General features: G+C 35.0%; 2 protein-coding genes across 10 annotated transcripts in view; one reads left to right on the forward strand and one right to left on the reverse strand.

The window, feature by feature from the left end:
- The first annotated feature begins 1,810 nt into the window (after nucleotides 1-1,810).
- On the forward strand, nucleotides 1,811-13,253 carry LOC123718829 (L-lactate dehydrogenase). Of its 4 annotated transcripts, none has more exons than XM_045675739.1 (7): nucleotides 1,811-2,021; nucleotides 4,983-5,110; nucleotides 7,888-8,005; nucleotides 8,503-8,627; nucleotides 11,411-11,633; nucleotides 12,495-12,736; nucleotides 13,084-13,253. In XM_045675739.1, exons 2-7 carry the CDS (start codon nucleotides 4,988-4,990, stop codon nucleotides 13,246-13,248), a joined length of 996 nt encoding a protein of 331 aa, XP_045531695.1. In that variant the 5' UTR covers nucleotides 1,811-2,021; nucleotides 4,983-4,987; the 3' UTR covers nucleotides 13,249-13,253. The 4 variants fall into 4 exon arrangements, with proteins under 4 accessions (XP_045531695.1, XP_045531696.1, XP_045531693.1 ...); XM_045675740.1 differs by lacking the exon at nucleotides 1,811-2,021 and adding an exon at nucleotides 2,059-2,186; XM_045675737.1 differs by lacking the exon at nucleotides 1,811-2,021 and adding an exon at nucleotides 3,580-3,738.
- Nucleotides 13,254-14,044: 791 nt separating this feature from the next.
- LOC123718504 (triple functional domain protein) overlaps nucleotides 14,045-25,792 on the reverse strand; it is an 81,181-nt gene continuing 69,433 nt past the window's right edge. For 4 of the 6 annotated variants that reach the window (XM_045675078.1, XM_045675076.1, XM_045675077.1 and 1 more), the window contains 9 exons: nucleotides 25,247-25,444; nucleotides 24,126-24,308; nucleotides 22,609-22,829; nucleotides 19,838-20,024; nucleotides 18,410-19,171; nucleotides 17,600-17,878; nucleotides 17,047-17,277; nucleotides 16,676-16,867; nucleotides 14,045-16,342 (listed from right to left, as the gene is read on the reverse strand). In XM_045675078.1, the coding sequence (XP_045531034.1) occupies nucleotides 16,232-16,342; nucleotides 16,676-16,867; nucleotides 17,047-17,277; nucleotides 17,600-17,878; nucleotides 18,410-19,171; nucleotides 19,838-20,024; nucleotides 22,609-22,829; nucleotides 24,126-24,308; nucleotides 25,247-25,444 (2,364 nt within the window). In that variant the 3' untranslated portion in view covers nucleotides 14,045-16,231. Of the gene's footprint in view, nucleotides 16,343-16,675; nucleotides 16,868-17,046; nucleotides 17,278-17,599; nucleotides 17,879-18,409; nucleotides 19,172-19,238; nucleotides 19,400-19,837; nucleotides 20,025-22,608; nucleotides 22,830-24,125; nucleotides 24,309-25,246; nucleotides 25,445-25,792 lie in introns of those variants that run through there. The other 2 variants (XM_045675079.1, XM_045675080.1) reach the window with 2 other exon arrangements.

Here is a 25,792-nt window from a genome sequence, read left to right on the forward strand (position 1 = left end):
CATTTTTCACGAAAATGTATAGCTGCAAAGGTAGCCACATCTTAAAGATCAGACTGCATTTACCGCTAGACTATGCAATATTCGGCAATATTTTTAGTATGGCCAGTATATTTTGCTAAATATTTTTTGTATGTCCGATGAATATATGTCCGGAACGATCGCTTTGCAATCAAAAATATCGCAATATTCTTCAGCCATATTATTGCTGTCTCGCTTTACGGCCTAAATGCGTCCCTTTTTCACTTCATATTTTTTTCAGACTTTAAATATCTAATGTATCACGCCAATCCACATTACCCTTCGTTTTGTTTTGACTTTGCTTTTAAAATAATATAAGAAGCAACGAGTATGAGTTCGTCCGCCATTTCCGCCTAAATAAAAGGAGTCAAATGTCCCTCAGACACAAGGTGACATTGTACAAGGCCTGCATCCGACCGTGCATGACATACGCTAGCGTAGTCTTTTCGCATTATGCCCCTCCTATATCCACCAGCTACAGGTGCTTCAGTCGTGAGAACGTGAGAAACGTTGATCTTCACCACGACCGCGACTAAAAAAGCACCTTCACCTGAGAAGGCAAGGATTTTTATCGCTCAGGCGATTGAACACCCCGCGACGTCCGAAGCAGAGGTTCGAGCCTCACAGAAGATGCCCTTGCGCTCGCCAAAACAGCCCGTGCTGAGCTGTAAAGGCCCTTAAGGCCAACCGCGAAATTCCATTAAAAAATAAATAAATATATATATATATTCGTCCGCCATTGCAGCCATAGGTAGGTACTAGCCAAGCCATGTATGTAGACCGTGTATTAAGAACAAAAAAATGAGCGATATACTGTTGCAGAAATATTACCGAGATATACATTTGTACAAGATTACAAATGTTTTGTGTGAAATGTGTATTTTCGGGATATAGTCGGCAATGATGTAGCCACTTATTTCAATAAATATGTAGCCCGTGTAGAGGCCCCTTTAAACCGCTTTACCGATTTTAGCGTTTGTGTAACTATTTTATTGTAGCGTAACAGAGTTACCTTATGACATCGTTACCCTGAAGTAACATTTATGTGATTTGAAAAACACACCTTATTGCCACGCATCGTGGTTTAACATTAATTTCCATGTACAACTTCGAGCCCAAATTATTTTACTTTATCTTCCATCAGGAGTCAAGAATTAGGTACATTTTTATGAGTCAATGTTTCTGCTTTTATATAAATATAGTTCAATGTTCCGTATAATCAGCGTTATATATAACCATTGTAAATATAAAAAACGAGGAACTAAAGTAGTAACATTTTCTACATATGCAATATATTATCAGTTTTGTGTAATCTTTTGAAATAATCTTCAGGAAATCCTCGTCACTTATAACAATAGCTTAGTTCTCCTCAAATTACATACCTCACTCGTCAGCCATTTTGTGACATCATCGCAAACATTACTTGAAAACTTCAATTATTGAGTCATTTAAATTTTAAAGGTAGTGTCCGCTTACAGTGTGAAAATAAATTATCTCTAAAAGTTGTGTGGTTAAATTACATTATAAACTTGGTACCTAGTTAGAGAACAAAGGACCCAGTCGTAGAATAGCATTATCCCTATTGAGGCAAAGGATTGTTACTTATCACTGTAAACATTGGCTCCCATATTGATTTTGGCGTGTCCTGTCCGGTAATTGGTTGATTTATGAACAAATGCACACCTAATCTTTAACCGATGTTTTTTCAAAGTTGATATCAGTCAAGTGTTTGAAACTATCCACAGTTCATACGATAAACCATTTCGTAAATCGTCCTGTATCAATTGGGCGAGTGTATAGGAAAATCAACCGAGTTTATTTGTTATTTAGGTAGATTTTGGAGGACAGTGCTGTATTTATTCGGGCATGCGTGGTGGCGTGGCTTCTAAAACGGATTGTAGAAGGTCACCTTGAATAAACTCGCCGGCCGGTTCGCAGCTGGTGTCTCTACAACATCTCCAAACGCCAACACTACGTGACCTGCCGCACGGGACTTTCTACCTGTAAGTATGCACGTTGGTAGGTACGCTACGTTTTATAATTGCACCTACTTTCGCAACTTTACGCTTAACGAACAGAAGTTGTGCAAATTATTAGTTTCGATTGAACTTCAAGCGCAACAGTTGTTTTTGTTTGTGTTAGGTTTTAGTGCGGTGCCCAAATATCAGGTAAAGTTCTTTGATTTGGTCTGTCGTCGTAAATAGTAATCATTATGAAACTGTATGATGAATTTTTACCGTTGATTACTCATATGTTGCAATAGTAAGGCAAATTTTAAATTGTATTCAGGCTTTTCAGTAATTATTTGCTACGATCTAGTAAATCTCGCTTTATTATAATATTTCTGTTTATGAAAACATTGAACCTTTCTTTTTAATCCATTATTAACCAATAGATACATTTGTTAAATTTTCTAATCTATTTGTGGAACTTTTGATTACTGACCTTGAAGGACACACCAATCGTTTTTTTTCTAGCAGTTCTATCTTGTATTTATAAACTACTATACAACAGTCAATTTATTATTGTTTTTAATTATTGCATATTTAATTTGTAATAAATACGAGTGAAATGTGTATTCATTTGGATTAATCTCTTCAAGCAATGAAAAGCAGTTTTTCACGAAGTATAAGTATACGTATAATAACAATATTTAATATCTAGCATTAACTAAAGCTAAACTTTTATCCTGCGTTGCGCAGTTTACGTGTTGCGTCCTTCAGTTGTCCTTGTAATATACAACAGTAATTCGAGCATGAGTAAGAGAAGTGTGAATTCAACTCATGTCTAGGTTCGTTATTAAATTGTTGTTTTCATTGATCAAGAATATCACACATTAGTGCGAAGGTAAGAATGGTCTAAAAAGCCAGTTTATTAATGTTTTGTATCGTTTTAAAGTTTAAGTGTTAGCAAAGGCGAGAAGTCTCAGCTTTGTCTATGATATTATTAAAAAGCTTAAAGCTAAATTCACGTATAATGGGAATTGTATACTCTATATAGTCTAGATAATAGATATAGTTCAGTGGTTTATACAATTTTATTACTAGTAACATAAATGTTCACTAAATTAGTTCAGTGGATTAAATATTGCAAGGACGCTGCGACCTTGCTCTTATCTAGATTTTCAGCACCACGGTTGAGGGGCAACTTAACATTAAGAAAGATTAGAACATTTATCAGGTAGTGAACATTATATAGCGTAAAATTAATCGTGCTAATAAAATTTACCAGTTCTTGACACAAATAAGACTTTCGAGCTAATTTTTTATGTTTAAAAATAAAAAAAAAAACAAAATCTCCCCTTGGCACGCTCCACGATATGAGTCAATATATAAATTGCGGTCAATAATTATTACTATATGTTAACCCATTCTTCAAATGTGAAAATTAAACGATTAACTGTTCACAAAAATACTTAGTGAACAGATAATAAATAACGTGAAGTCACGTTATTTAGAACTAAACGGTCATGCTGGAGTCAGCATGACCACAAGCACGCGTACACGCTGATTCACTTCCCCCACCGCCGAATCCTAAAACAAAACCACTGCAACTATAATTTGCCGGGTTCAATTCGATCGTCATTCGTCACACATCTGTATCAAACTCTCGTTACGTTGTGCTTACCCAGATTTAATTTAGTGCTGACTACATTTACATAGTATTTACTTTACTTCATAATGCCTTCGAATCAAGTAAATGGGCAAAAATATTATGATCGTAAGTTAATATTTCCTTCTAAGCTTATTCACAATTATTTTATGCTCCACAATTATCCTTAATTGCTGGGAATTGCAATTTTATCCTCAACCGAGATGTAATTTTGTGTTAAAAATGTTACAAAGAACACTTACTAGTGTCAGTAAAATGTTTGTGTATAAGTGTAAGTTTATTTTATAATACAAATTGAATTTTAAATACTAGTTGTATAATCGCTGAGTTCTAAATTTAATACTGTGCGTTATTTTTTCCCGAATGAAAATCCGAGTTAATTTTTTTTTATGTGGACTTTTACATGAATATTTTTATGTATTTATAGGCTTGCTTGATTTAAGATTAGATTTTTTGTGATAAGGCGTAATAACAATAAGTAGTAAAATTCAAATTCTAACATTTTATATTTAGATTTAAATCGTGCAAATGAAATGTTATTATATAGTTATTATTTTATTTCATACGTATTGTATGACATTAATTAAGAGTTTTTGTTAGAAAAGTGTTAAATATAGGCATATATAAGGCAACATTATTATGAGGATTGTGAGAACAGGTTTTTATTTTATACTATATATATTATAACCTAACTTATATAATTTCAAACAGGTACATTGTATATAACATTGTCTCTAATTATTGCACAATATAAAAACGATTTACAAAAAATAAAACCAAAATAAAAAAATTGTTACATAGTGCGCGTTAATCGCCATTATTCCAGGCAACTCTACGTAGATAAATTACTACGTAACTTTTGATACTAAATACAAAACTTAAAAAATTTAATTATACAGAAGAATCCAAATATGATGTGATGGATATGTCATCAGACAAAGAGTAAATATGTACATGCTAATAATTTTTTATTAATCTTATCAAGAATAAAGCTTTATTTAAGAAAAATCTATCACGAAATGGCAATATATAAATTGTTGCTTAAATTTATGTAATAGATTAAACTTGTTATTTATAAGTCTAAAGATGTATCCGTGGCTAATTTCAATAGTAGTAGGCTGTGGCGCTTAATGAAAATCGGAGTTTATTTACATTTTAAAATAAGTGTGTGTATATTATTAAAAAAAAGCTTAAAGCTAAATTGACGTATAGATGATCGGGCACGTCATGCTCGTGTCTGCTCAAATCCCAAGCGAGCCATATCCGTATCTGGTATGACTTATGAGTGGATTTTCACGTGTTAACTGTGTATCTGTAGCCCTTAATTCATTTCATTTCAATCATTGTTTTAGCTAAAATGGCGACAATACTGAAGCTGTTTCAACCGCTTCAGCCCAAGCAGGAAGACACTGGCAGTAAGATAACTGTCGTTGGAGCTGGCCAAGTCGGTATGGCTGCGGTCTTCTCAATCCTTACCCAGGTATAACATTCAATATCTATACCTAAATTCATATCACATATATAACATCAGCTTTGAAATATTACTGTTAGTAATAATGTTAGAAGTTTGTATAACTTTTTGTTTTAACAATATTTACTAGTGAGCAATCCGAAGTGGGAAGTAAATGGTTATTAAAGCCGTGATTGCCGCGAGTTTCTAATAAGCAACTTCTTTAAATTACCTACATTTTATTAGACAGACCCTTCTGCGTTTGTTCCACTGTGCGTTTCGTTATAATCATGTAAGTGTTCTCGACTACCCCTGGATTCATTAATTTGTCATAAAATTTAACTGAACTATAAAATATGTGATCTTCAGAATGTTCTACTCCAGGCACATTATGTTTGTTGTAGGCACCCAAAGGTCAGTTAGGAGTAATCTATAAAATGTAATTGAGTTTTGTACAATTATTTTATTTTGAAGAGTTAAAAGTATTGTCAGCACTCTGTGGTACAGAGTATAAAAATAACTTCGAGAAATTGCATTTCAGCGTGCCCGACATTCCAAAGATTGGCATTTGAGTAATTTAAATCGTAAAAGATCGCAACTAAATCGTTTTATAATTTTACTATTACGTTGATTATAATATTAGATAAGACCCAATAATATTGTTCATTTAATAAGCTTATAGTAAGGTCGTATTGAAAACTATAGATAGTGTGTATAGAGTTCGTACTGAGTCCAAAGCATGTCATATTTAATGCATTCGAATTGCAAACACTTGATATAATCTTTGTTCATTCGTAGGCAGAGTAAATAAATATCAAGGCGTTAATTTTGTTACATCGTATACCAAATTTATCGTTGCGATAAAAATGACGGAAAAATCGTAACTCTTTTAAAAGGACACGGTGCAGTTCTTAATAAATTATATAAAAAAATATAATTATATTAATAATTAATTAATTAAGTCCAAGCGGACTCAGACTAATTTTTTCCTTGAACGTTTAACTTTTTGATAACACTAATAAGTTTATCATAGATACCTATAATTAACATGTAGAGTCTTTGAAACAAAAAAAATATCATTTATTGATATAGATAATGTCTACATATCAAAGTTAATAAGAAATATATTCAAAATTTACATTTACTGCCCAATATAATGATACGGACAATTTGTCTCTAGAAACATTTCATGCTTTCCAGCAATTAGTCTTTAGTTCTGTAGTAGAGTAGTATTTATAATTATATTTAAACAATGGTTGCACCATAAATAGGAAATTTGCAATCAAAGTTTTAACGCGTTTTCGGAGTATGACTTTTTTATAGGAGGGAAACGGGCAGGAGGCTCACCTGATGTTAAGTGATAACGCCGCTCACGGACACTTGCTATGCCAGAAGGCTCGCAAGTGCGCTGCCGATCTTTTAAGAATTGGTACGCTCTTTGCTTGAAGGAACCTCAGTCGAATAGGTTCGGGATTACCACAGTGGACTGGTTACACATAGTGCTGGTGCGTGGCAGATATTACCTTAAGAATCGCTCAGTTGTGGAACGACGGACGTCAAGGTGATACGGATGATATTTTTATTCTGCCTTGACTTCCATGGATGAAACTAAGCTACAGGTATCAGTCCGAACTACTCTTCTGAACACTCTCCATGGTAAATGCCCACATCTCTACGCAACGCCGAGGGATCAACCCGTTCGGAAAGTGACTGGTCGTCGACGATTTGAATCACACTTCTCAACGAAGGGTCAAGCGGAAGGTGCTGGTGCTGGGGAGCTCCGCCCGAAGGTGAGAGCAGTACTCTATGTGGGGCCGAATTTGCGCTTTATAAAGTTGCAAGCGGTGTCCCGGGGTGAAGTACGGTCTCGCCTTGCTGAGCACACCAAGCTACTTTAGCAAGGTTAACTTAGCTTTTCCTTCCAAATGACGGCGAAACTGAACGTCATTCGATATGTCAACGCCCAGTATCCCGATGCTAGCTGAGGCTTTAAGGAGAGTGTTATCGAAGAGAGGAGTAGCGACAAATAATGTTTTTGAAACAAGTTCTTCGGGTAAAATTATTGGATTTAGTCTACCCCAGTATGAAACTCCGTTATGAAACTAAAAGTTGGTTCCGTTACTCATCGACAACTGCCTGAGAAATACCTGCCCGGCCAGTGTAAAGAGTATCGTCTCGTCCGCATAGCAATAAATGATGCTAAGTTGCAACATATCATTGATATGCAGAATAAACAGGGTCGGGGATAGGACACAACCTCGTGGGAACCCGCCATTCACGGGTTAAAGGCCAGAACTTGCTCCGTCGATGACGACCTTGATGGTCCAATTAGCAAAAAGCTGGAATTCTAGTTGTATAATTTCTCGGGGAGCCCATACGCTGGAAGCTTCGAGAGCAGTGCTCTGTGCTATACCCGACCGAAAGCTTTCGATATCTCCAAATTTACCGCCAGCGTCTCCCTCTAGGATTGAATTGCCTCTGCCCACCTATGTGTATGGTATGCGAGGAGGTCACCAGCTGAACGACCATGGCGAAAGCCGTGATGATAATCGCTAATCAGCTCGTGGCCCTTTAGATACTGCAGGAGCTGGCCATTAATAATGCTTTTCATTATTTTGGAAAACTAGGTCGCCGCCTAAACTCGCTGATAGTCGTATCAAAGGATATCGGATTCAATTTGGGGTTGGAGAGATGGTCTCCGGGAATCTCCCTGACTGATTGCGCTGGTGAAATAACCTCTCACAGATTATTTGACCAGTGGGTGGTCACGTCTCGACGCCGGTTTAAAAAAATATCTTTTGTTTCAGGGAGTTTCAAACAATGTAGCTATAGTAGATGTGATGGCAGAAAAGCTTCGAGGAGAAATGATGGATCTTCAACATGGATCAGCTTTTATGAATAATGCCAAAATTAATGCTAGCACCGGTAAGTTTTTTCTCTTCATATTAAGAACCCATCATGAGGGGTTTGGTGAATATTTAATGTAAATAATTAAAAAATTGTTTGTATTTTTAAGTGAGAAATTAAAATATATATATTTCCTCACACGGAATATTATAACATTCAAAATAAACAAATAGTATTTGGAACAAAAGGCTTTAATTTTATTTGTATAACATAATCTTGTTTTATCTTTTAAGTCATTAAAACGCATGATAATTAAGCGTAATTTTAGCTTTTTCTTTAATTAAATTAAAACAATCACATTTCGCATGGTTCACAGTTTACACATGGTATATTTGAATGATTGTTTTAAAAAATTCGTTAATTTCAGTAATTAGTATTCGAGATTGGGCCACATCTAAAAGTAATTTTTTTATTTCCTATTTTCTTAAGCGTAGGTTGGTAATGGATAAGGTTGGTAAAGTAGGCCTTGTTGGTACGGATTTAAATAAATAATAGACATTATTAATTCTCGATAGATTATGCAATTACTGCTGGGTCAAAGATTTGTGTGGTGACTGCTGGTGTCCGGCAGCGAGAAGGAGAGACTCGGCTCGACCTGGTGCAAAGAAATACTGACATCTTAAAAGTCATCATTCCAAAAGTAAGAACTTTTTTGTAACAACTAACAAAAATTTCGTAGTATATAGAAGCTCTACGGTTTTCTCCAGTTAATATACATATATGTAGATTTTATTATTCAAAAGTTTGATCGAAAACTATCGCATTTTTATTTAAGTATTTCAAAAATGTTGTAGTAAATGATGCCTTGTAATATAGATTTTAACTTCTTTTTTTGAACTGTGCTTAATCTAGTATCGTAATGAGTTCAGTAGTGTCGGAGGTTAGCGTATGCTCACGGTTTGAGACACAAAGAAGAATACTGAAGAAGTCTCTTGCTGTTCTAGTTATATTGCTATAAGACACGCGGTGTCTCTCCCATTTCGTATGTTAGCGTAAAAGTGTAGCAGATAATGCGAATTTGTATATAATTTTCGTTTCTTGATGAGCCCTTGCACTAGTCGCGGGAAAAACGCCCATTCAGGCCGAAATTGCCCGAGTTGAGCTGTAAAGGCCCTTAAGGCAAGATTCCTTACAAAAACAAATGATAAAAACCTAGACGGCGTACAGTGAATGAGACCCTGAAAGCACTTACGTCCCCAGTTTTTTAATGTAATTTTTATTATTATTTCAGTAGTAATTTGTGGTATATTGATATGATGTAATAATACTAATCTTCAAGCACTTGGTTATGGTTGAGGTGTAAACGGAAGCCTGTTTTTGGAGAATGGTGATATCTATAGAAGCAAGCACACAATGATATCTTTTGAGTGTGTGATATTTGCGTTTTGTTATATAGTATTAGGTTTTATCAGTTGTTTTTTTTTTAATTCATTCTATAGTTTGCCAATTAAACATTCCGAAATCTCGCATGCCCCGTGATAAACCTGTATGGAGATAACACTGTGTGAAATTGTAAATATTAATTTTTAATTAGAATACCAGATTTTAAATTACATTGTTTGTTTAATAAATGATATTAAATCTTTAAATGTCAATGTTAATATTTTGATTATGTTATCTTTTATTACTTAACGCATATCTGAGCTATTATATAAATAATGAATGTTTTAGTGTTGCGTCGCAATCAGTCATAATATAAGTTTGACTTCCTGACCCGTCTACAAACATTGTCGTATATACAGTCATACATACCAGTCACAAGACTACATTTAATGCTCTCGGATAGTATATAGTCCTAGTACCGTTAGCTTTTTTATAGATTAGGGGGCAAACGGACAGAAGGCTCACCTGATGTTGTGACTACGCCGCCCATGGACACTCTCAATGCCAGAGGGCTCGTGTTGCGTTGCCGTCCTTTTAACAATTGGTACGCTCTAATACTTAATTGAGCAGCTGGTTCCACATAAGTGTTGCTTAAATTGTGTATAGCATTTAAAGTCTAGTCCAGCCATAAGTTCTGTTACAAATAAAAATGCATTTTTTTAAATGTAGAAATGTAATATTATAAAAATGTATAATATAACTAATATATCTACATAATTATTAAAGTCTCAGAAAAGAACAAAAAGATATTGTATTCGAAATTACCACCTTTGGCTTTCCTTCCTACAGGCTTTTAATCTGTTTGGCCACTAATCTATGGATTTGCACTGTTTCCAGGGGAAATTTCACCACTGCTTGCTCCAAAGATTTTTTAAGATATTTTAAGAGATTTTTTAGACTCCATATTGCCGTGTGGTTTAGGAAGGTCCTCTAAAACTGACAATAATTTGAAGTCTAAAAGGTTGAAGTCTGGGCTAGATGAGGGCCAGTTTTCAGCTCTTATATTAAGTCCGGAACGTTGGTTTCAAACCAGGCTTGGATAGTTCGTACCTTGTGACCATGTGCAGAATCCTGCTGGAAAGCCCACGGTATATTTTTAAAAGTGCATTGCTGAGAGGTTTCACAACATGATCCAAGACTGCATCACTCAGTTTGCATAACAATTTAGTTTCGTGACTCCTTGATAAGACCCACAAAACCATCACTTACGCAGGATGATGACCACGTTGTACCATTCCTACCACTTGAGCAGCTTCTCTCGAACTGAGAGCGTATACGTTATCATTTTCCTTACTGTAGTGTTCTTCAATCGTGAATTTTTTTCATCTCTAAAGAGGATATTTTTGTGCTTTTCACAAGGCGTTTTCATTGATAAACTCTCTTTAATTGTAAATATTGATTTAAGGCATTTCCTGTATATCAACGATACGCACCGAGCTTCAGGTCTTGTTTTATAATACAGGACAGAGCCCTTATTTCGGGAATCTTCATTACTCGTAATAAGATTTTTTGCCTCCTAATAGGGTTTGTAATTTGATAATGAACTCGAAAAATATGTGAAAAGGCGCAAAACCGCAAAAAAAAGTTTTTAAAATAATATTCGTGTTTTAAATTACCAATAATTAAAAATTTGAACATAATAAAAGCACTAGTCTGGCCATAAATACTGTTAGTATTTATCCAGACTAGTTATAAAAATCTATTTTTAATATTCGATTCATGCCACTGAAGTGATTATCTCTAAGAGTTCTTGCTCAATATGATTCCAATTAATTTGTATACCATATTTAAAACCCCTTTTAGGGAAACGCACTTTAAAAAAGCTACCATTTATTATATGTAGCAGGTGTTAAGTGGTTAGGGTTGAGCTAGTAGCGATTAATAGGGCAACACATTTTAGCTATTAAACTCTAGACAACCGCTAGGTATTGGGAATACTTAAGTCCGCGAAAGCTATCAGTTGAAGAAAATTATTCTCCTACGAATTATTTGTATATGTACTTTTATAATGATGTCATTAATAAAATATTTTTTGTACAGCTGCTCCAGCATAGCCCTGACACAATCTTCCTGATTGCAAGTAATCCGGTGGATATTTTGACTTACGTCACGTGGAAAATCAGCGGGCTCCCAAAGCATAGAGTTATTGGTTCAGGAACGAACCTCGATTCTGCAAGATTTAGGTATCTTCTCTCCGAAAGACTCTCTATCGCAACCACCTCCTGCCACGGTTATATTATTGGAGAGCACGGAGACAGTAGTGGTATGTACTATTTAAATATTTATTTTCCAGGTTATGTAACTAAGAACTTTCTCCGATAGTTTATTTAACACTTTTGTATTCACACAAAATTGGATGCCAACTTTTAAACGAGGTTTATTATTGGGAAGAGCGATACATATTGTTTTTAAGCCAGAATCAAGACACTTTCAGCAATAAAGTATTATCGATGAAGAAGTGAGTTTTATGCTCAAAATTAAAAAAAAACAATATATATATGTATTGCTTTAGGTACTCTGCATGAACATAGCATAAGACAAGAATATCTAAGGATTTACAAATAAAACAATATTAAACCATTTTTAATAATTAGGTGTGAAACTAATTTAAAATGTAGTGAATACAAGCCGACGGACTTTTATTCTTCCTCGTTATTTCTTATTTGATAGTAATCACTTCGCTGGGGTCAATGTAATCAATAAATTATCTCATAATTAATTGTCTGAATTAAATCGTAACCGGTTAAAAAGAATTGTTATGATACTGTACTAATTACTTTATTGATATTAAATAATGAGATGGACTTGCTAGAAATGATGATGTAACTTCGGAGCACTATCACCGCTACCTGGAACTACCTTTTTTCTTTTTGAACCTGTAGACGATTAGCAGCCGCCAATATCTCACTCGCTCATAATTTTCTCTTCACCGGCTTCAAAAGCAGCATGCAATCCAATTTGATTAATTTCTGGAATTCTAATGTCAGAATAATACTTCATTTAATTGGTTTGTTGTTTTTTTAAGGCAAGTCCGTGATCTGATAACTAAAAGTGAGATTGCCCTACTTAACTTTTGGAAATACTGTTAATATTATATATACATTTATGTCTGTTTATTTCATAGTGCCAGTTTGGTCGGGTGTCAACATCGCTGGTGTTAGACTCAGTGATATGAATCCTGAGATCGGAACTGACAAAGACTCTGAAAGCTGGAAGGATATCCATGATATGGTGGTAAAGAGTGCATACGAAGTAATCAAATTGAAGGGATACACATCATGGGCCATTGGACTGTCGATTTCGCAGCTGTGTCATGCAATACTAACAAACGCAAATAGTGTTCACGCAGTGACAACATATGTGAAGGTATTATATATTTAATTCTACAATCATGTTAACATTAATCTCATTCATCTCAAGTGTAGTTCTGTTACGATTGGTGAAACAATATTTATTGGTCTGGGATAGACACATACGCAGGCACATAAGACTTAGCACTTAAGTATAAAATTATATTTCCTAGAATACAAAAAATCCAGATAATAAGGAAGTGTTTTTGTTTGACTTAGCAGCTGGCCCAGCATAGCAGATATGTGTAGGCCCGAACTTTTATACCATTACCTGAAGTTGTAATTTGCGTGCGCGCGATTCATGTGATCATTCGAAACGCCGTAAAACTAGCAACTATATTTAAAAGCATTGTTTTGTTGCAGGGTGAACATGGAATCGAACAGGACGTGTTTATGTCTCTGCCCTGTGTTTTGGGCTCTAGTGGCGTATCGGATGTGATACGACAACGTTTGACCGAAAATGAAAAGACCCAATTCCGCAAGTCGGCTGAAATTATGGTAAAAGTTCAGTCGGGAATAAAGTTTTGATTTGACATCAGAATTTTTGTCTTAAATTATTCAGTGTATCGTGTTTGATGTTGTGATCGTTTGGCTTACACAATTAATATGATATGCGATATTTTTTATCCTATTATTGTCTCTTGCATTTAATGTTTCTAAAATAATTCAGAAATATTTCGACTCTATCTGTATTAAAATGTTTGAAACGTATATATTTAAGAAACGTGCTTTTTTATTTAAGTTGTTGGGAGTGTGAAGTGGATTTAAAATTACATCTCACTGTACTGATTTTATGAAGTATGTTTAGAAATATTTGGGATATTAGAATATAATTTTCTTTTAATGTTTAATGGACCTCAACACAGTGAGCCAAAGTAGTTTTGATATCCCTATAACACCTCTTTTTGTATTAAAATTTTACTAAAATAGTCACATGGTATATTTAAGAAATATTTAATTTAAATAAATGTTACATAACGCAATCAATATATTTTTTTAGTAATCTATACCTAAACAGTCTATCCTATTAAAATGTGCACTTTTCATTTACAACTAATATTATTCAGCTGGGACCTACCATGAGCTTTCTTAAAACAATCCAGTTGAGATGCTGATGAATTTAGGTTCCTAAAGTCAATAGCTGAAACATATTCGAATCGCAAGACCGAACGAAAAAACGATAAGGTTTCTACGTAAATTTCGAAATTTAACTGTCAAACTTGCGTCGACAGATATTTCTATAGAAATAAAAACATATATTTGTATAAAATATTAATTGAAAAACTTACTTCTAAACAGAGAACGCTAAAAATAAAACACAATATTTTCCGAAAATTATATATTGAGTTTTTATAATACGGTGATTGATAATCATAATTATAGATATACAGCAAAGTACATTAGTACTTACAGTTACTTTTAAAATATCCTTCAGTGTCATTATTACAAATATTAATTTAAAATAATGCTGCTGAAAGATTGACAGTGAATGTGTGCGTTATACTAAAGTAGATGACAAATAATAATGTTTTCGATAAAGAATGCAATTTTATATTCATCAGATTATACTATGACGAACTATCATTTATAAGGTTCGACATATGAAGCTTATAGAAGTTATAACAAATTGCGATAGAAATACTTTTTAATTCTTAAAATTATAATGAACGAACTCTACGTCAAGTGTAAATTGAGAAATCAAATTCAAAATACGCCACAAAGTTGATATTAGTGTTGTCAAGATCAGAGTATTTAAATATATTTTCGAGTTAACATATTTTGACTAGCAAATTAACCAATATAATCATTGTCAGTATGGCCAAATAGTACACAAAGTGGCAAAGAAAAAAAACGTTTAACTCTGATCATAACTACCTCATAATACTTGTTAAAATTAGTGATGAGTAACTTTTAACATCAAAATATGTAAACAAATGAAATGAAATTATTAAAGACGAAATATATGTTTGTGTAAATATAAGACAAAACAAAATTCGTTACAATATATTCACAGAGCCAAAAGATGCAATTTGGATCGACGTCTTAATAATTCATAATTTGGTCAAAAAATTAAAATAAAGACTTAAAACTAATAAATCTAGGTGCTATATACATTTATAATTAAAAGTACATGATTAAATTAGGTAAAAGCACGTAATACATTATCAAGCAAAATCACAGACACTTCCCTTAATACGCCCCGTCGCTATGGGCTCCACAAAATCTAATACGTCTGCTTCCAATATTTGTATGACATGTCTCTTGCGTAACCACTAAGCGTTCTACCGTACAAATTTTCTACTCAGACGTTTAATAGTTATTAAATTAGCCACTTCGGCCAAGGCGTTTACGTCAATAACAGCCTATTGTCTTATAAATGGAGAATAGATACAATTGCCATTTGGTGACTCAGGCCTACATTGGCGTAAATGCGTTAAGACTGTAATTTTAAAAATCTGATAAGATTTCTGCGTAACTAAATAGATTTTAACGTCCCGAGGGGTATTCAAAAATATTGTGTATTCAGTACCCTTAGACTTGTTGAGTATTTGTAGACGAAAGTTCGTTTGGAGCAGGAACGAATTTGCATCCGTTAGTTCCAAATGCGAGAATCTATGGTTCATGGTTTACAATTCAATTATATAAATTGATTAGATTAATAAAAAAAATACGTATTCAACATAACTAAGGGTGCTGCGATAGATTTGAGTAGCTCTCGCATTTGACATTGCTTTATTAGGATATCAAGTTCATTGACATATCAATTGATTTTTAAATGTAATCTACGCTAAAAGAAAAAGGGACCGTTGAAGTTTCATTTCCTATAGAAAACCAATACAAATAACGACTGATATTTTAGATATAGTATAAGAGTAGCTTCCTTATTCATAAAAATAAATAAGTCAAATTACAACTTTTTAACAAAAGTACTTATCCGTCACTTTCTGCCACGTAGTCATGACAGAAAGAGACGAAAAAGTATTTCAGTTAAGACTGCAATTGGATTGATTTATTTTTTATTTATAAGCCTTTAAGCTCGGAGGAAACACGAAAGTGGAAGCGTGCACGCGGTATTAAAAGCGAAGTTCATTTGGCATAAAAATATCGACTAAAACATTGAAAATAAATCGCAGTGATTTCGTGTCGAAACCGGGAGGTGGGTACAATGACTATATTATACGATTGACCTTTGAACCGTTAAGATCTACTTTACAAGACACGTTGGCCATTAAGCAGCGCTAAGCTTGACCGGCACGCCATCTTCAAGACACTCAATCCGTTTAAAAAGCGCTGGTTACGGTAAAAGTCTAAAGGGATACAATACTTCATTGTAAAATGCAAAACCCCAAGGATTACAGCATATATAGTTGATATATTGTATCTGTCCTGCTAGAAGCTGGATACAAAATTGGTGTTAGCGTCGGATTAGAAAAATCCAATACAAATTCGTATACTTTTGGTAATTTATTGAGATTGGCCTTGACCAAAATGTATGTATGTAAATGAGCTATCAAGTGTCGTTGGGTGAGCGCAAAGAGTGAAGTGCGTTACCGTGGCCGGAGGGTCGCCGTCGATCGAGAAAAGTCTTGAGTTGTGTTGCTGAGAGACATGTGCTTGGTGCCTGTAAATAATATACAAATAAATATGTATATATACTAATAGAGATCTATTTACAATAATTTTATTTTATGTTTTTGAAAGACTATTTTTTTGTCTATAACAAGAACATCGTCTCAACTTATTAAGTATAATGATCTATCTTATTCCCTCATTGAATTGCATATTGTCAAAATTAGAATAAAAATATCCAACCCATTTCCTATATAACTATTTTTTACATATAAATTATTATAACTAATTATAGTAAAACACAATTGTGAATACTAATTTGGCGACAACTCTGTTAGGTATGAGACCAACTTGATTTTTATTACATTATTCAAAACAAACGTACATCATCAAACCAGGAGTCGGTAAGGGCGTCCTTTGGTGTAAGTCGACGACTTGGTGTCGAGTCTAGAAGAGATCTAATAAGTGTTTGAGCGCGTTCCTCAATCCCCGCCCAATGTTCCGGCGGAAAACAATAGTCGCATTTAATTATATTTGCTGTTGTCTCCTCTATAGACTCGTCCAGGAATGGTGACAGCTAAAAAGAGAGAATTTATCTTCAAGTATGTATAGAAATTTCATCATTGAACAACAAAACAAATCTTGCTTGATTTTAATAACATTATGTACATGAATTATTTGAAGGGTATATAGAGAATTAGAGCGAAGTGTGAATACCGTATATATGTCATTATTATAAATGAAAAAGATACATACCCCTGTTAGAAACACATATAAGAAGACCCCAGCCGCCCATGCGTCCCATGCGGGGGCGGGCGGACGGCCAAGTACGCACTCAGGGGGCGCAAACTCAAGTTGGGCGGGCGCAGGCGGTAATACAGTGCCACGACACCCTTCTGTTTCCGTACTTATTTCTATAGCCGATCCGAAGTCCACCAATTTGAGCTGAGGTTGACTACCACTGAGTTCCACAAGGATGTTTTCAGGCTGAGGAAATAGGTACCAAATACATAGGTGTTTAACGTAGATACGATTTTTTTAAATAAATATATTCTTGCTAATTTGAGTGTAAATCAAGCCAAATATTTTTTTTCTAATATTGAAGAAGTTTAGCAAAGTAATCGTTCAAGAACTAAAGTCTGACCATTAAAAGTCTTAAAACTAGAATACGTTCGTCCAAATAATCCTTTACCTTATTAGACTTCACCAGCAGCCTTTTAAACTTCAGTTTTATATAATTTAAACGGCAAATTGTAAATAATAAAGTTACACATAAAGGTTGAGAGGTAGCTAAAATTAAAACACTTACCCGCACATCAAGATGGGCAACATTATTGGAATGAAGCCAATCGAGCGCAGATAGTAATTGTCTAGTATGCATTGCAACTGCGCGTTGTGTATACGCGAGCGGGTTAGCAGCAGCGTAGTCAAGTAACGCGCCACCAGCCACTAGCTCCAGTACTAGAGTGTGTGCACCTGCTCTTGGTACTTCCGCGAATAGAGCTAGTGCCCGCACGACTGCATTGTGAGCTCCACCCGATAGAATACGATATTCTCGCATCGCATCTGCACCTCTGCCTGCTACAACCTAAAAAGTATGCATAGGATTGTAGATAGCTTAGATATCTTTGATCACGTCATAAATAATCAATTGTGTTCATTGTAAGAGTTCTAAAAATAATTTTATACATATGTTGAAACACCAGCATTAATTATATCATTATATTAAAAATTATGAAGTTTATACAAGACAACTAAAAAAAACCAGTAGTAGTACTACGCCTTTGACGTGATTTATGTCACGATTTAATTATTGCCTGAGAGAGGGACAGGCCCAGAAGGTTGTTGAAAAAGGCCGTTGGTGATTGGGTCTAAAGTATGCTGGGTTTCCTCACAACGTTTTCCGTCATCATATCATCAACTAGTACTGAATGTGCACTAACAAAGAAAATTCCTGCTCGAAAATTGATGCACTGACACATGATTCGAACGCACAATCTCAGGATTGAGAGGCGCACGTTCAAGCCACTAGGCTAACACTTCCCTTAAACTAATTGCTATTAAAATATGTTTTCAAGTGTTTTTAATAATTTTAAGACTTTATTAGGCTCAAATATACCTGCTTTAAAGCAACTCGCTGTCCAGTCCCGGTATCCCGGGCAGCCAAGACGCGAGCTGTACGCCCTCGTCCAATCTCTTCTTCAATAGAGTATCTTCTCGAAAATTGTTCTCTTTGCCAACCTCCACCGCCACCACACGTTGCTGGGTCAGACGACGCGCCTGCTGCACTACTACGAGCACAGATAAGGCGAAAGCTATATTGGCCCGCGGGAAGTTCTTCTAGAGCCAAGGTATTCGCAGCAGCAGGTGTTTCTGTCGCTCGTCGCCACTCGCCTTCGCCAACGCGACAATATTCGAGATGGGCGGCTTCAGGTTCATCCCAATGCACTACTAGTCCACCCCCGGGATGCGCACGCACCGCAGGAATACCGGGTGTGCCACCGGAGCCCACAGTCAACCGTGCAGATGTCTGCACACCACCCAGCTCGTTACCCACAAGGCAGCAGTAAACACCAGCGTCAGACGCGCGGCAAGCGTGTATGACTAAAGACGCCAGTCCGTCCGCTGCGAGGCTTATAGCGAAACGACCGCCGTGTCGTAACGCACGAGTTTCAGGTGCAGTTTTACGCCACGAAGCTGTGGCACGTGTGGCGTTAGCCCGGCAAGAAAGAACTGCAGAGGCCCCTGGCGCGACAGTCACGTCTGTAGCCGGCTCGATTAGCTCAGGCGGTCGTAACTCAGTAACCAGCCCGTCACTCGGTTCGCCTGCGCCACTTCCGCCTCGACGAAGCTTCAGGCCCCAAGCCCGTTTTGACAGACCCTGCCATACATATATTCATAATAATCGGGTACAGAAAATTACATTCAAGCCATTCATGCACGCTTACCCTATTGCAGTCGAACCCATTGTCCACTAAACTAATTATAGTCAATAAAAATAACTTTAAATAACTTGGCGCTATTTAATAACACTTAACACATTGCAGTCTTGATTCTTATCGATCGTATCACAGTCTATTTTAAAAATGCATTCCCGTGTATATCATACCTACAACAAAAGAAATAAATAAAAGCGTTAAGAACATGCAAAGAAGAAGAAACCACAGAATGCAGAAATAGAAATATAGTATTGTAATAAATGCATAGAAAAGGTTTCCTTCAAGATTAAGCTCATAATGAATATATAGTAAGCGAACTCCGAACTTTCAATATTCGGTATGGAGGCAATGTTTTCGTACCGTACTTGCAGTATACTATGCAATTCCAATAATAATTAAATATATATGTTTAATATATCAAGCCTTTACTTAACCCATAAAGTGCAGGAAAAGCTTTAAATACGCCAAGAAGTTTTCATTTTGGACATTTCAATTTTCGTAAATTCTGCTTTCCTAACTAAACAAATATTGTTAACTGCATGTAACATATCACAAAGGCGCCAAAGACGGTTTTATAATCTTTTGTTCGACTTAATATTTGTACTTACATTGGCGTGAGGCGGTGAAGTTGGGCTCACGGCAGAATTGGCTTTCTTGTGATCGTCTCTTGCGCTCGTAGGAAGATTAATAGTGTTCGCTTTAGCGTGCGGCCGTTGCGTCCTTGGAATTAACTCTTGCCTGTCACCCAAAGATGGCGACACACTCTCAGCCTTTCGAAGCGCCCACCAACAATCACTAGGAGGGGAAAAGGACGGGTTAAAAAAATAAAATAAAAAAAATAAATTGGGCACACCAGCTCTTAAATTATAGATTGTTATAATTGCCTACCACATATTTAATCTTGTCATCATTTGCTAACTTTGCATAAATAATGTTAAATAAAAATAAAACTTATAATAAATTAGCTAGTATAATCGCTCAGCATCGATAAATGTTGTAAGCTATAAGCTGGCCCCCTAAAATAATAAATAAAACAACCAAATATATAATAAGCATGCAGGACTAGAAGCATTAAACCACAAGCATTTCTTTATTCACATTTATTGGTTACTCATTGTAAAATATACATGGTTACCATTACAGTGATTTAGCACTAGATATATACAGCACAAAACAATATCAGAGTATATATATATTTATATATACACAGTCTACAGTTCAAAATTATAAATACACAGTGTTACAAGTATAACTCGAACAAATACATAATATCTACGTGGTTAGTTGGATCGTGCAGTTACTTTAATAAGAAAATACGCTAAATATTGTTTGAAATATACTAGTGTTAAAAATCAGGATCTGTATGTCTCTAAATGCTCTGTTACAAAAGTTATAATGATTTTAAGCGCGTTTCGTAAAATACAAGCGACGACAACCGGCACTTAAATAACTAGAGCGTAACAAATTACTTAACATCACTGATCAATTTTTAACTTTTATAAAATCCTTCACCAGGTGGAAGACAATGTACCTAGCTAACTCTTAATAAAATCAATACATAATTGGGTAGCATCTAGTGGCCTACATACCTTAGAATCTTAACTATATTTTAGTAGTTGTGTCTGCTATTGCATGGTCTTTTTCAACCAATTAGTGCTTAAACATGTACCATAAGATAGCCTCGATATACGAATTATTGTTATGACTAGATTCTATTGGTTCTAGATATCGTAGAATGTTTTATACTGTCGTTCGTAGTTTGTTTAAGCATTAACAATTTTGACTACCTTTTTCCTGAGAGCATGGGATACTTGCAATTTTTTTTTATTGCCTATGTAAATCTTACCACAAATATAAATAAATCACAATATTAAGATACATTCTTTAATTTGAATCAATAAAAGTAATTATTCCTCTCGATTTTATAAGTTTGTAAGGAAAAATTTGATTATTACAATAATGGCTGAACGAAACATGTAAAATTGCCAGTCTTAAATAGCTAGATTCTAAAGCATTGCAACTTACACTAATTTTCATGTATCCCAAAGAAAAATATAGTTGTATAATGTATATTTTGCTGTCTTCATGCAACTATGTCCCGTTAAAATGAGCAAATGTGTACTTTACAAGCGTAAACAGTGTATATCAGAAATAACTTACACACTACGTAACCCGATATGTATTTTTTACAAAGATTATAATATAATAGAAGATGACGACAATTTGATAGTACATACTTAGGAAATTTCATCTTGAAAGTACTATTTTAACAACAAGTCCAACTATACCTTGGAATACTTGATAGAAGATTTTGTTTTCAATAAATGCTGTATTAAGTAAACTACATTGAAGTCGAATAGCTGCCATAAACTAAACATTTGTGAATTATCGATAAGGACGTTTAATATTGCTTTAATGTTTTAAACAACTACGAGGATGTCCATGCAAATTTTATTCATAATGCAACCCAAACGCAACGTACTACTGTATGTATACGCGTATACTATGACAATCTTAATTTCGATACTGTTCCATGTATTAAGGCTTTTTCTACCATAAATGCTCATCAATTGCTATCTATATTAAAAGCACAAAGCACACTCAATATATAAAACTTATACAATAAGACACCGGCGTAGAACGGTATAATATTAGTTGGACCAGAATATCATAATAAGCAATATTGATGACGTTAAAATGTATCCTAGCGAATAGCTAAATATGGTAGTGATTTCTGTGAATGATATTATTGATAATCACTAATTGCTAATTCAATTCCAAATTCCTATCCTACGCGTCTAATAAACACGATATAATGACGAACAAAATGTGACATAATACTATGGCAGTATTTTATTGCGACTCCGTTCAAGATTCGTTGGGAAGGCATGTGGTGACTCCTTACATTTTCAGGCTATAAAAGATGGTGTAAAATATATTATTATGCAAAATAGAAGAAACACGCACATTAGATAATTGTTGATTATAACAAACCATAACACAAGTATCCAAGCCAAGCACTGAATTTTTAAATTAATATAAATTCTTTCTTTTTAATAATCGTGTAACGACATTGGTGCTAACATGATACAACTACCAAGGCCGTTTCATTATAAACGTAGCCTAAGTAGTTATCGAATATTTTGGCATTATCATTCTCGTATGTTACAAATGTTATAAAACATTACTTGATACGGTTTATAAGTTGTATCAATAATACGATAAATAAATAGCAAAACAAAGTGTGTTTCGATAATAAACATTCTAAGAATTAGCACCATTATCTTACAATCATAGTATGTGCCACCACCAATTAGTTTGGAGTTAATTATGCTTAAATTTGAGAAAACCCGATATTAACGAAGGTGTAAAAACTTACGCGGAAGGTTCACGTGGCGGTTCATCGTTCATGAAAGCGCTTGGGTTTTCAAGTCTCATTCCAAAATTGAGTTGAGACTCAAGAATACTGGAAAGTGTCTTAATCCAGTGTTGAAGACGCCCGTCGGGAGCACGGCAGTAGAAAGAGCGCGGCTTGTTCGAATTGGATTTCACAATGAACAAATTGGCGCCATCTTCGTGCTCCAAACGCATTTTGTTCACCTGAAATATTTATTATAACATGGTTCACGTACACTAAGCTAGGAGGATAAAAATTAAAACGATATTTTGGCTTTAGTGAAACATAAACCTGAACTTTTGTATAATGTAGTGGCCTTTTGAAAGCAATAACAAATAATAATACATAACTTCATTGAATTAAAATGCGAGAAAATTATAACAATTCACTTTTTGTCAGACTAATTTATTTAATTATAAAATCGCAGCGAAACGAGAACAATGTTTAGCGGTTTATTACGACACGTGAGAATGTAAAACCAAAGACGCAAGACGAACGTGCGTCCTACCGACCTATCATGTCGCGTATCAACCAGTATTTTTTAATACAGGATTGGACATGACAGGGTGGGATTGTACCATGCCCTGTACCTGGTGTTAAGTAACATGCGGCCTATTGGATGCCACGCCTTTCCATAATATGCCTATCTAGACGCCGCTTGAATGAACCCATGTTGGGGGAGATTGAAGGGGGCAAAGATCCGCACATTTGCTACTTTTACAAGAAATGACGATTATACGGTGCGGAACCGGGGGATTTCCACAACAATGATGTGAAACTTCTTTTAGACGAGCGGTGCTTGAAAAGGGGATGACAGAATCAGGTTGTGTAGTTCCATGTAGCATTCTCCGGAGTTCAATGGCAGGGAACTGAACGGTGATGGTTCACTTAGGAGTTGAGATTCAACAAGACACTCGTCTATAATTAGCTTAGTCCACCTCTCAATCCAAGGCACCCAGATGACATTTGGCAGGACCGGCCCAGAGATGACTGCGGTATTCCACACACGAACGGACTAAAGCTTGATAAAGATTAAGCTACTGTTCTGCTACAGGTGGTGCGGTGTGAAGTACTGTTTACTTTTGACAAATACCTAATGCGGGCTGGACATGCTGCTGTTAAATCAGAATAGAACGGAACGCACAAATGTTTCCTCTTTCTTTTACATTCTCAACTGACTCGAGGAGTCGTTTCACGAAGTTTGTGTGCTATCACATAGGCCAACTGACGTCGCTAATACAATATCACATTTATTCTTTATTTTAATTAGGTAATTTAGAAATATAAGACTAGATAATATGTAAGAAGAGGCATAACAAAAACATCCCAAAAAGGCTATTACACACCTTGCTTTATCGATTTTAAACATTTTTAATAATCGAATAATGTATCGTAAAGAAAGCCTGGTCCAAAAAAGCGAAAGTTCTTATATTCTTTGTGTGATTTCCAAAAAAAATAGTGAAATGTTTCCCTACTGGCTTACATAATTAATATTTTACCTGCACTTGCGCCTTGTAATGGTAAGTGGGACTTGTGAACTGTGTCCGCTTGCCGACGGGTTCAGTAAAGATCATGCACTGCTCAAATAGAAACACATGCAACTCTTTTCCTTTATCATTAGTGGCTTCGGAAACTATCAGCCCCTCTTGGAACAATAGCTTCCCCTGCGCCGCTATGTTGCCCTGAAAAGAAAGACAAATCTTCACTTAATTAATATTCGTTTACAAAAACTATTGTAAAACTTTCGCATAGCAAACTATGATATATTTTTTAAGACCAGGAGCCTCATCAATTAAGAAAATGTCAGAAAACGACGCAAATATTTCTACACAACTTGTGTACTAGATAGATTATATAGTAGGATTAAACCTAAGAAATCTGATCGTTAGATCGTTACAATACTCGTTAGTACTCCACTCTACTCGTGATACAATCATACTTTACGAGATAAATTTTATTTCTTCTTATATTATTTGGATGAATTTACCAATCGTGAATCGGTTCAGTGAGTTTTAATAAAATATTTAAATTCAGTCGCTTTAGATACAGTTGCAAGGGCATAACGCAATTCGCAAATAAAAACACATATTGCCAAACTGAAATATTAGATTAACGCACGCATAGCATACAATTACACCAAATACAATTTTAATATTTAATACCAGAGCCACGCAAAGTTTTATATTGCTTTAAAATATGTTTTCTTATAAATTATCGAACAATTTAATACTAAAAGACGCTTAGCGCAGCTCTGATATAAGGCACACATTCAAAACGTATTTCAAGTCACAATATCAACTGTCAAATCACTTCTAATTGTCACAAATTGACCAAATTAAAGTCAGTTGTAATTTCACGGTCCGATGCTGAATTTGGACTGACTTCAGAGCGTTAATGCAAAACAGATACTTAAGTAATATTTATTTAAGGTTTGCATCGCAAAAAATATTATTTGCGTAATAAGAATTCATACACAAGAAAAAATAAAAATGCAATAAACGTATTAAAGCTGGTCATAGCATATGTTTCGAAACCAAATCTATACCAAGATTTACACTTCAAGTCCAGATTATAACTTGAGATACGTTGGAATACGCATCAAAATCATCATAATGCATACCGTAAATCCCTGAAGACGTCCGACATCCATCATGTCATTGGCGTTCTTCGGAATAATTGAAGTGCATTGCACGGCGTCAAGAAGCGAATCGATGACGATTACCGGCTCGTTCGCAGTCTCCGAGTATTTCAGGATCTTCTTCACCAGCAAGTGATACTTTTGAATACGTTGGATCGGCTTGATTAGAAGATCACCCAGCTGAAATTGAGAGGGAATAATATATTTTCACATCTGTCCTCCATTTTTGTACAGATTCTTCCATTTGAGTACCTTTCAGTGATGCCTAGCTAGCTTTTAGTGATATATATGTAAGTATCCGCGTAGGCATACTCTTTTTATAAATTACTTTATAATGTTTGTTTGTTAACACACTTACTTTATCTCTGGGTAAACAAGTTATTCTTATATACGCTGACATGTAAAACGCCTGATAAGACAGTTCAAAACAATATTTCAGGCACTGTCAAACATAAATTCGAGCAGAAATATTCGTAGCACAAGGACGGAAATAGTCATTAAATAAATCGTACACAAACACAGCTCCAT

Source organism: Pieris brassicae, chromosome Z (assembly GCF_905147105.1).
Source record: "Pieris brassicae chromosome Z, ilPieBrab1.1, whole genome shotgun sequence".
Taxonomy (NCBI): domain Eukaryota; kingdom Metazoa; phylum Arthropoda; class Insecta; order Lepidoptera; family Pieridae; genus Pieris; species Pieris brassicae.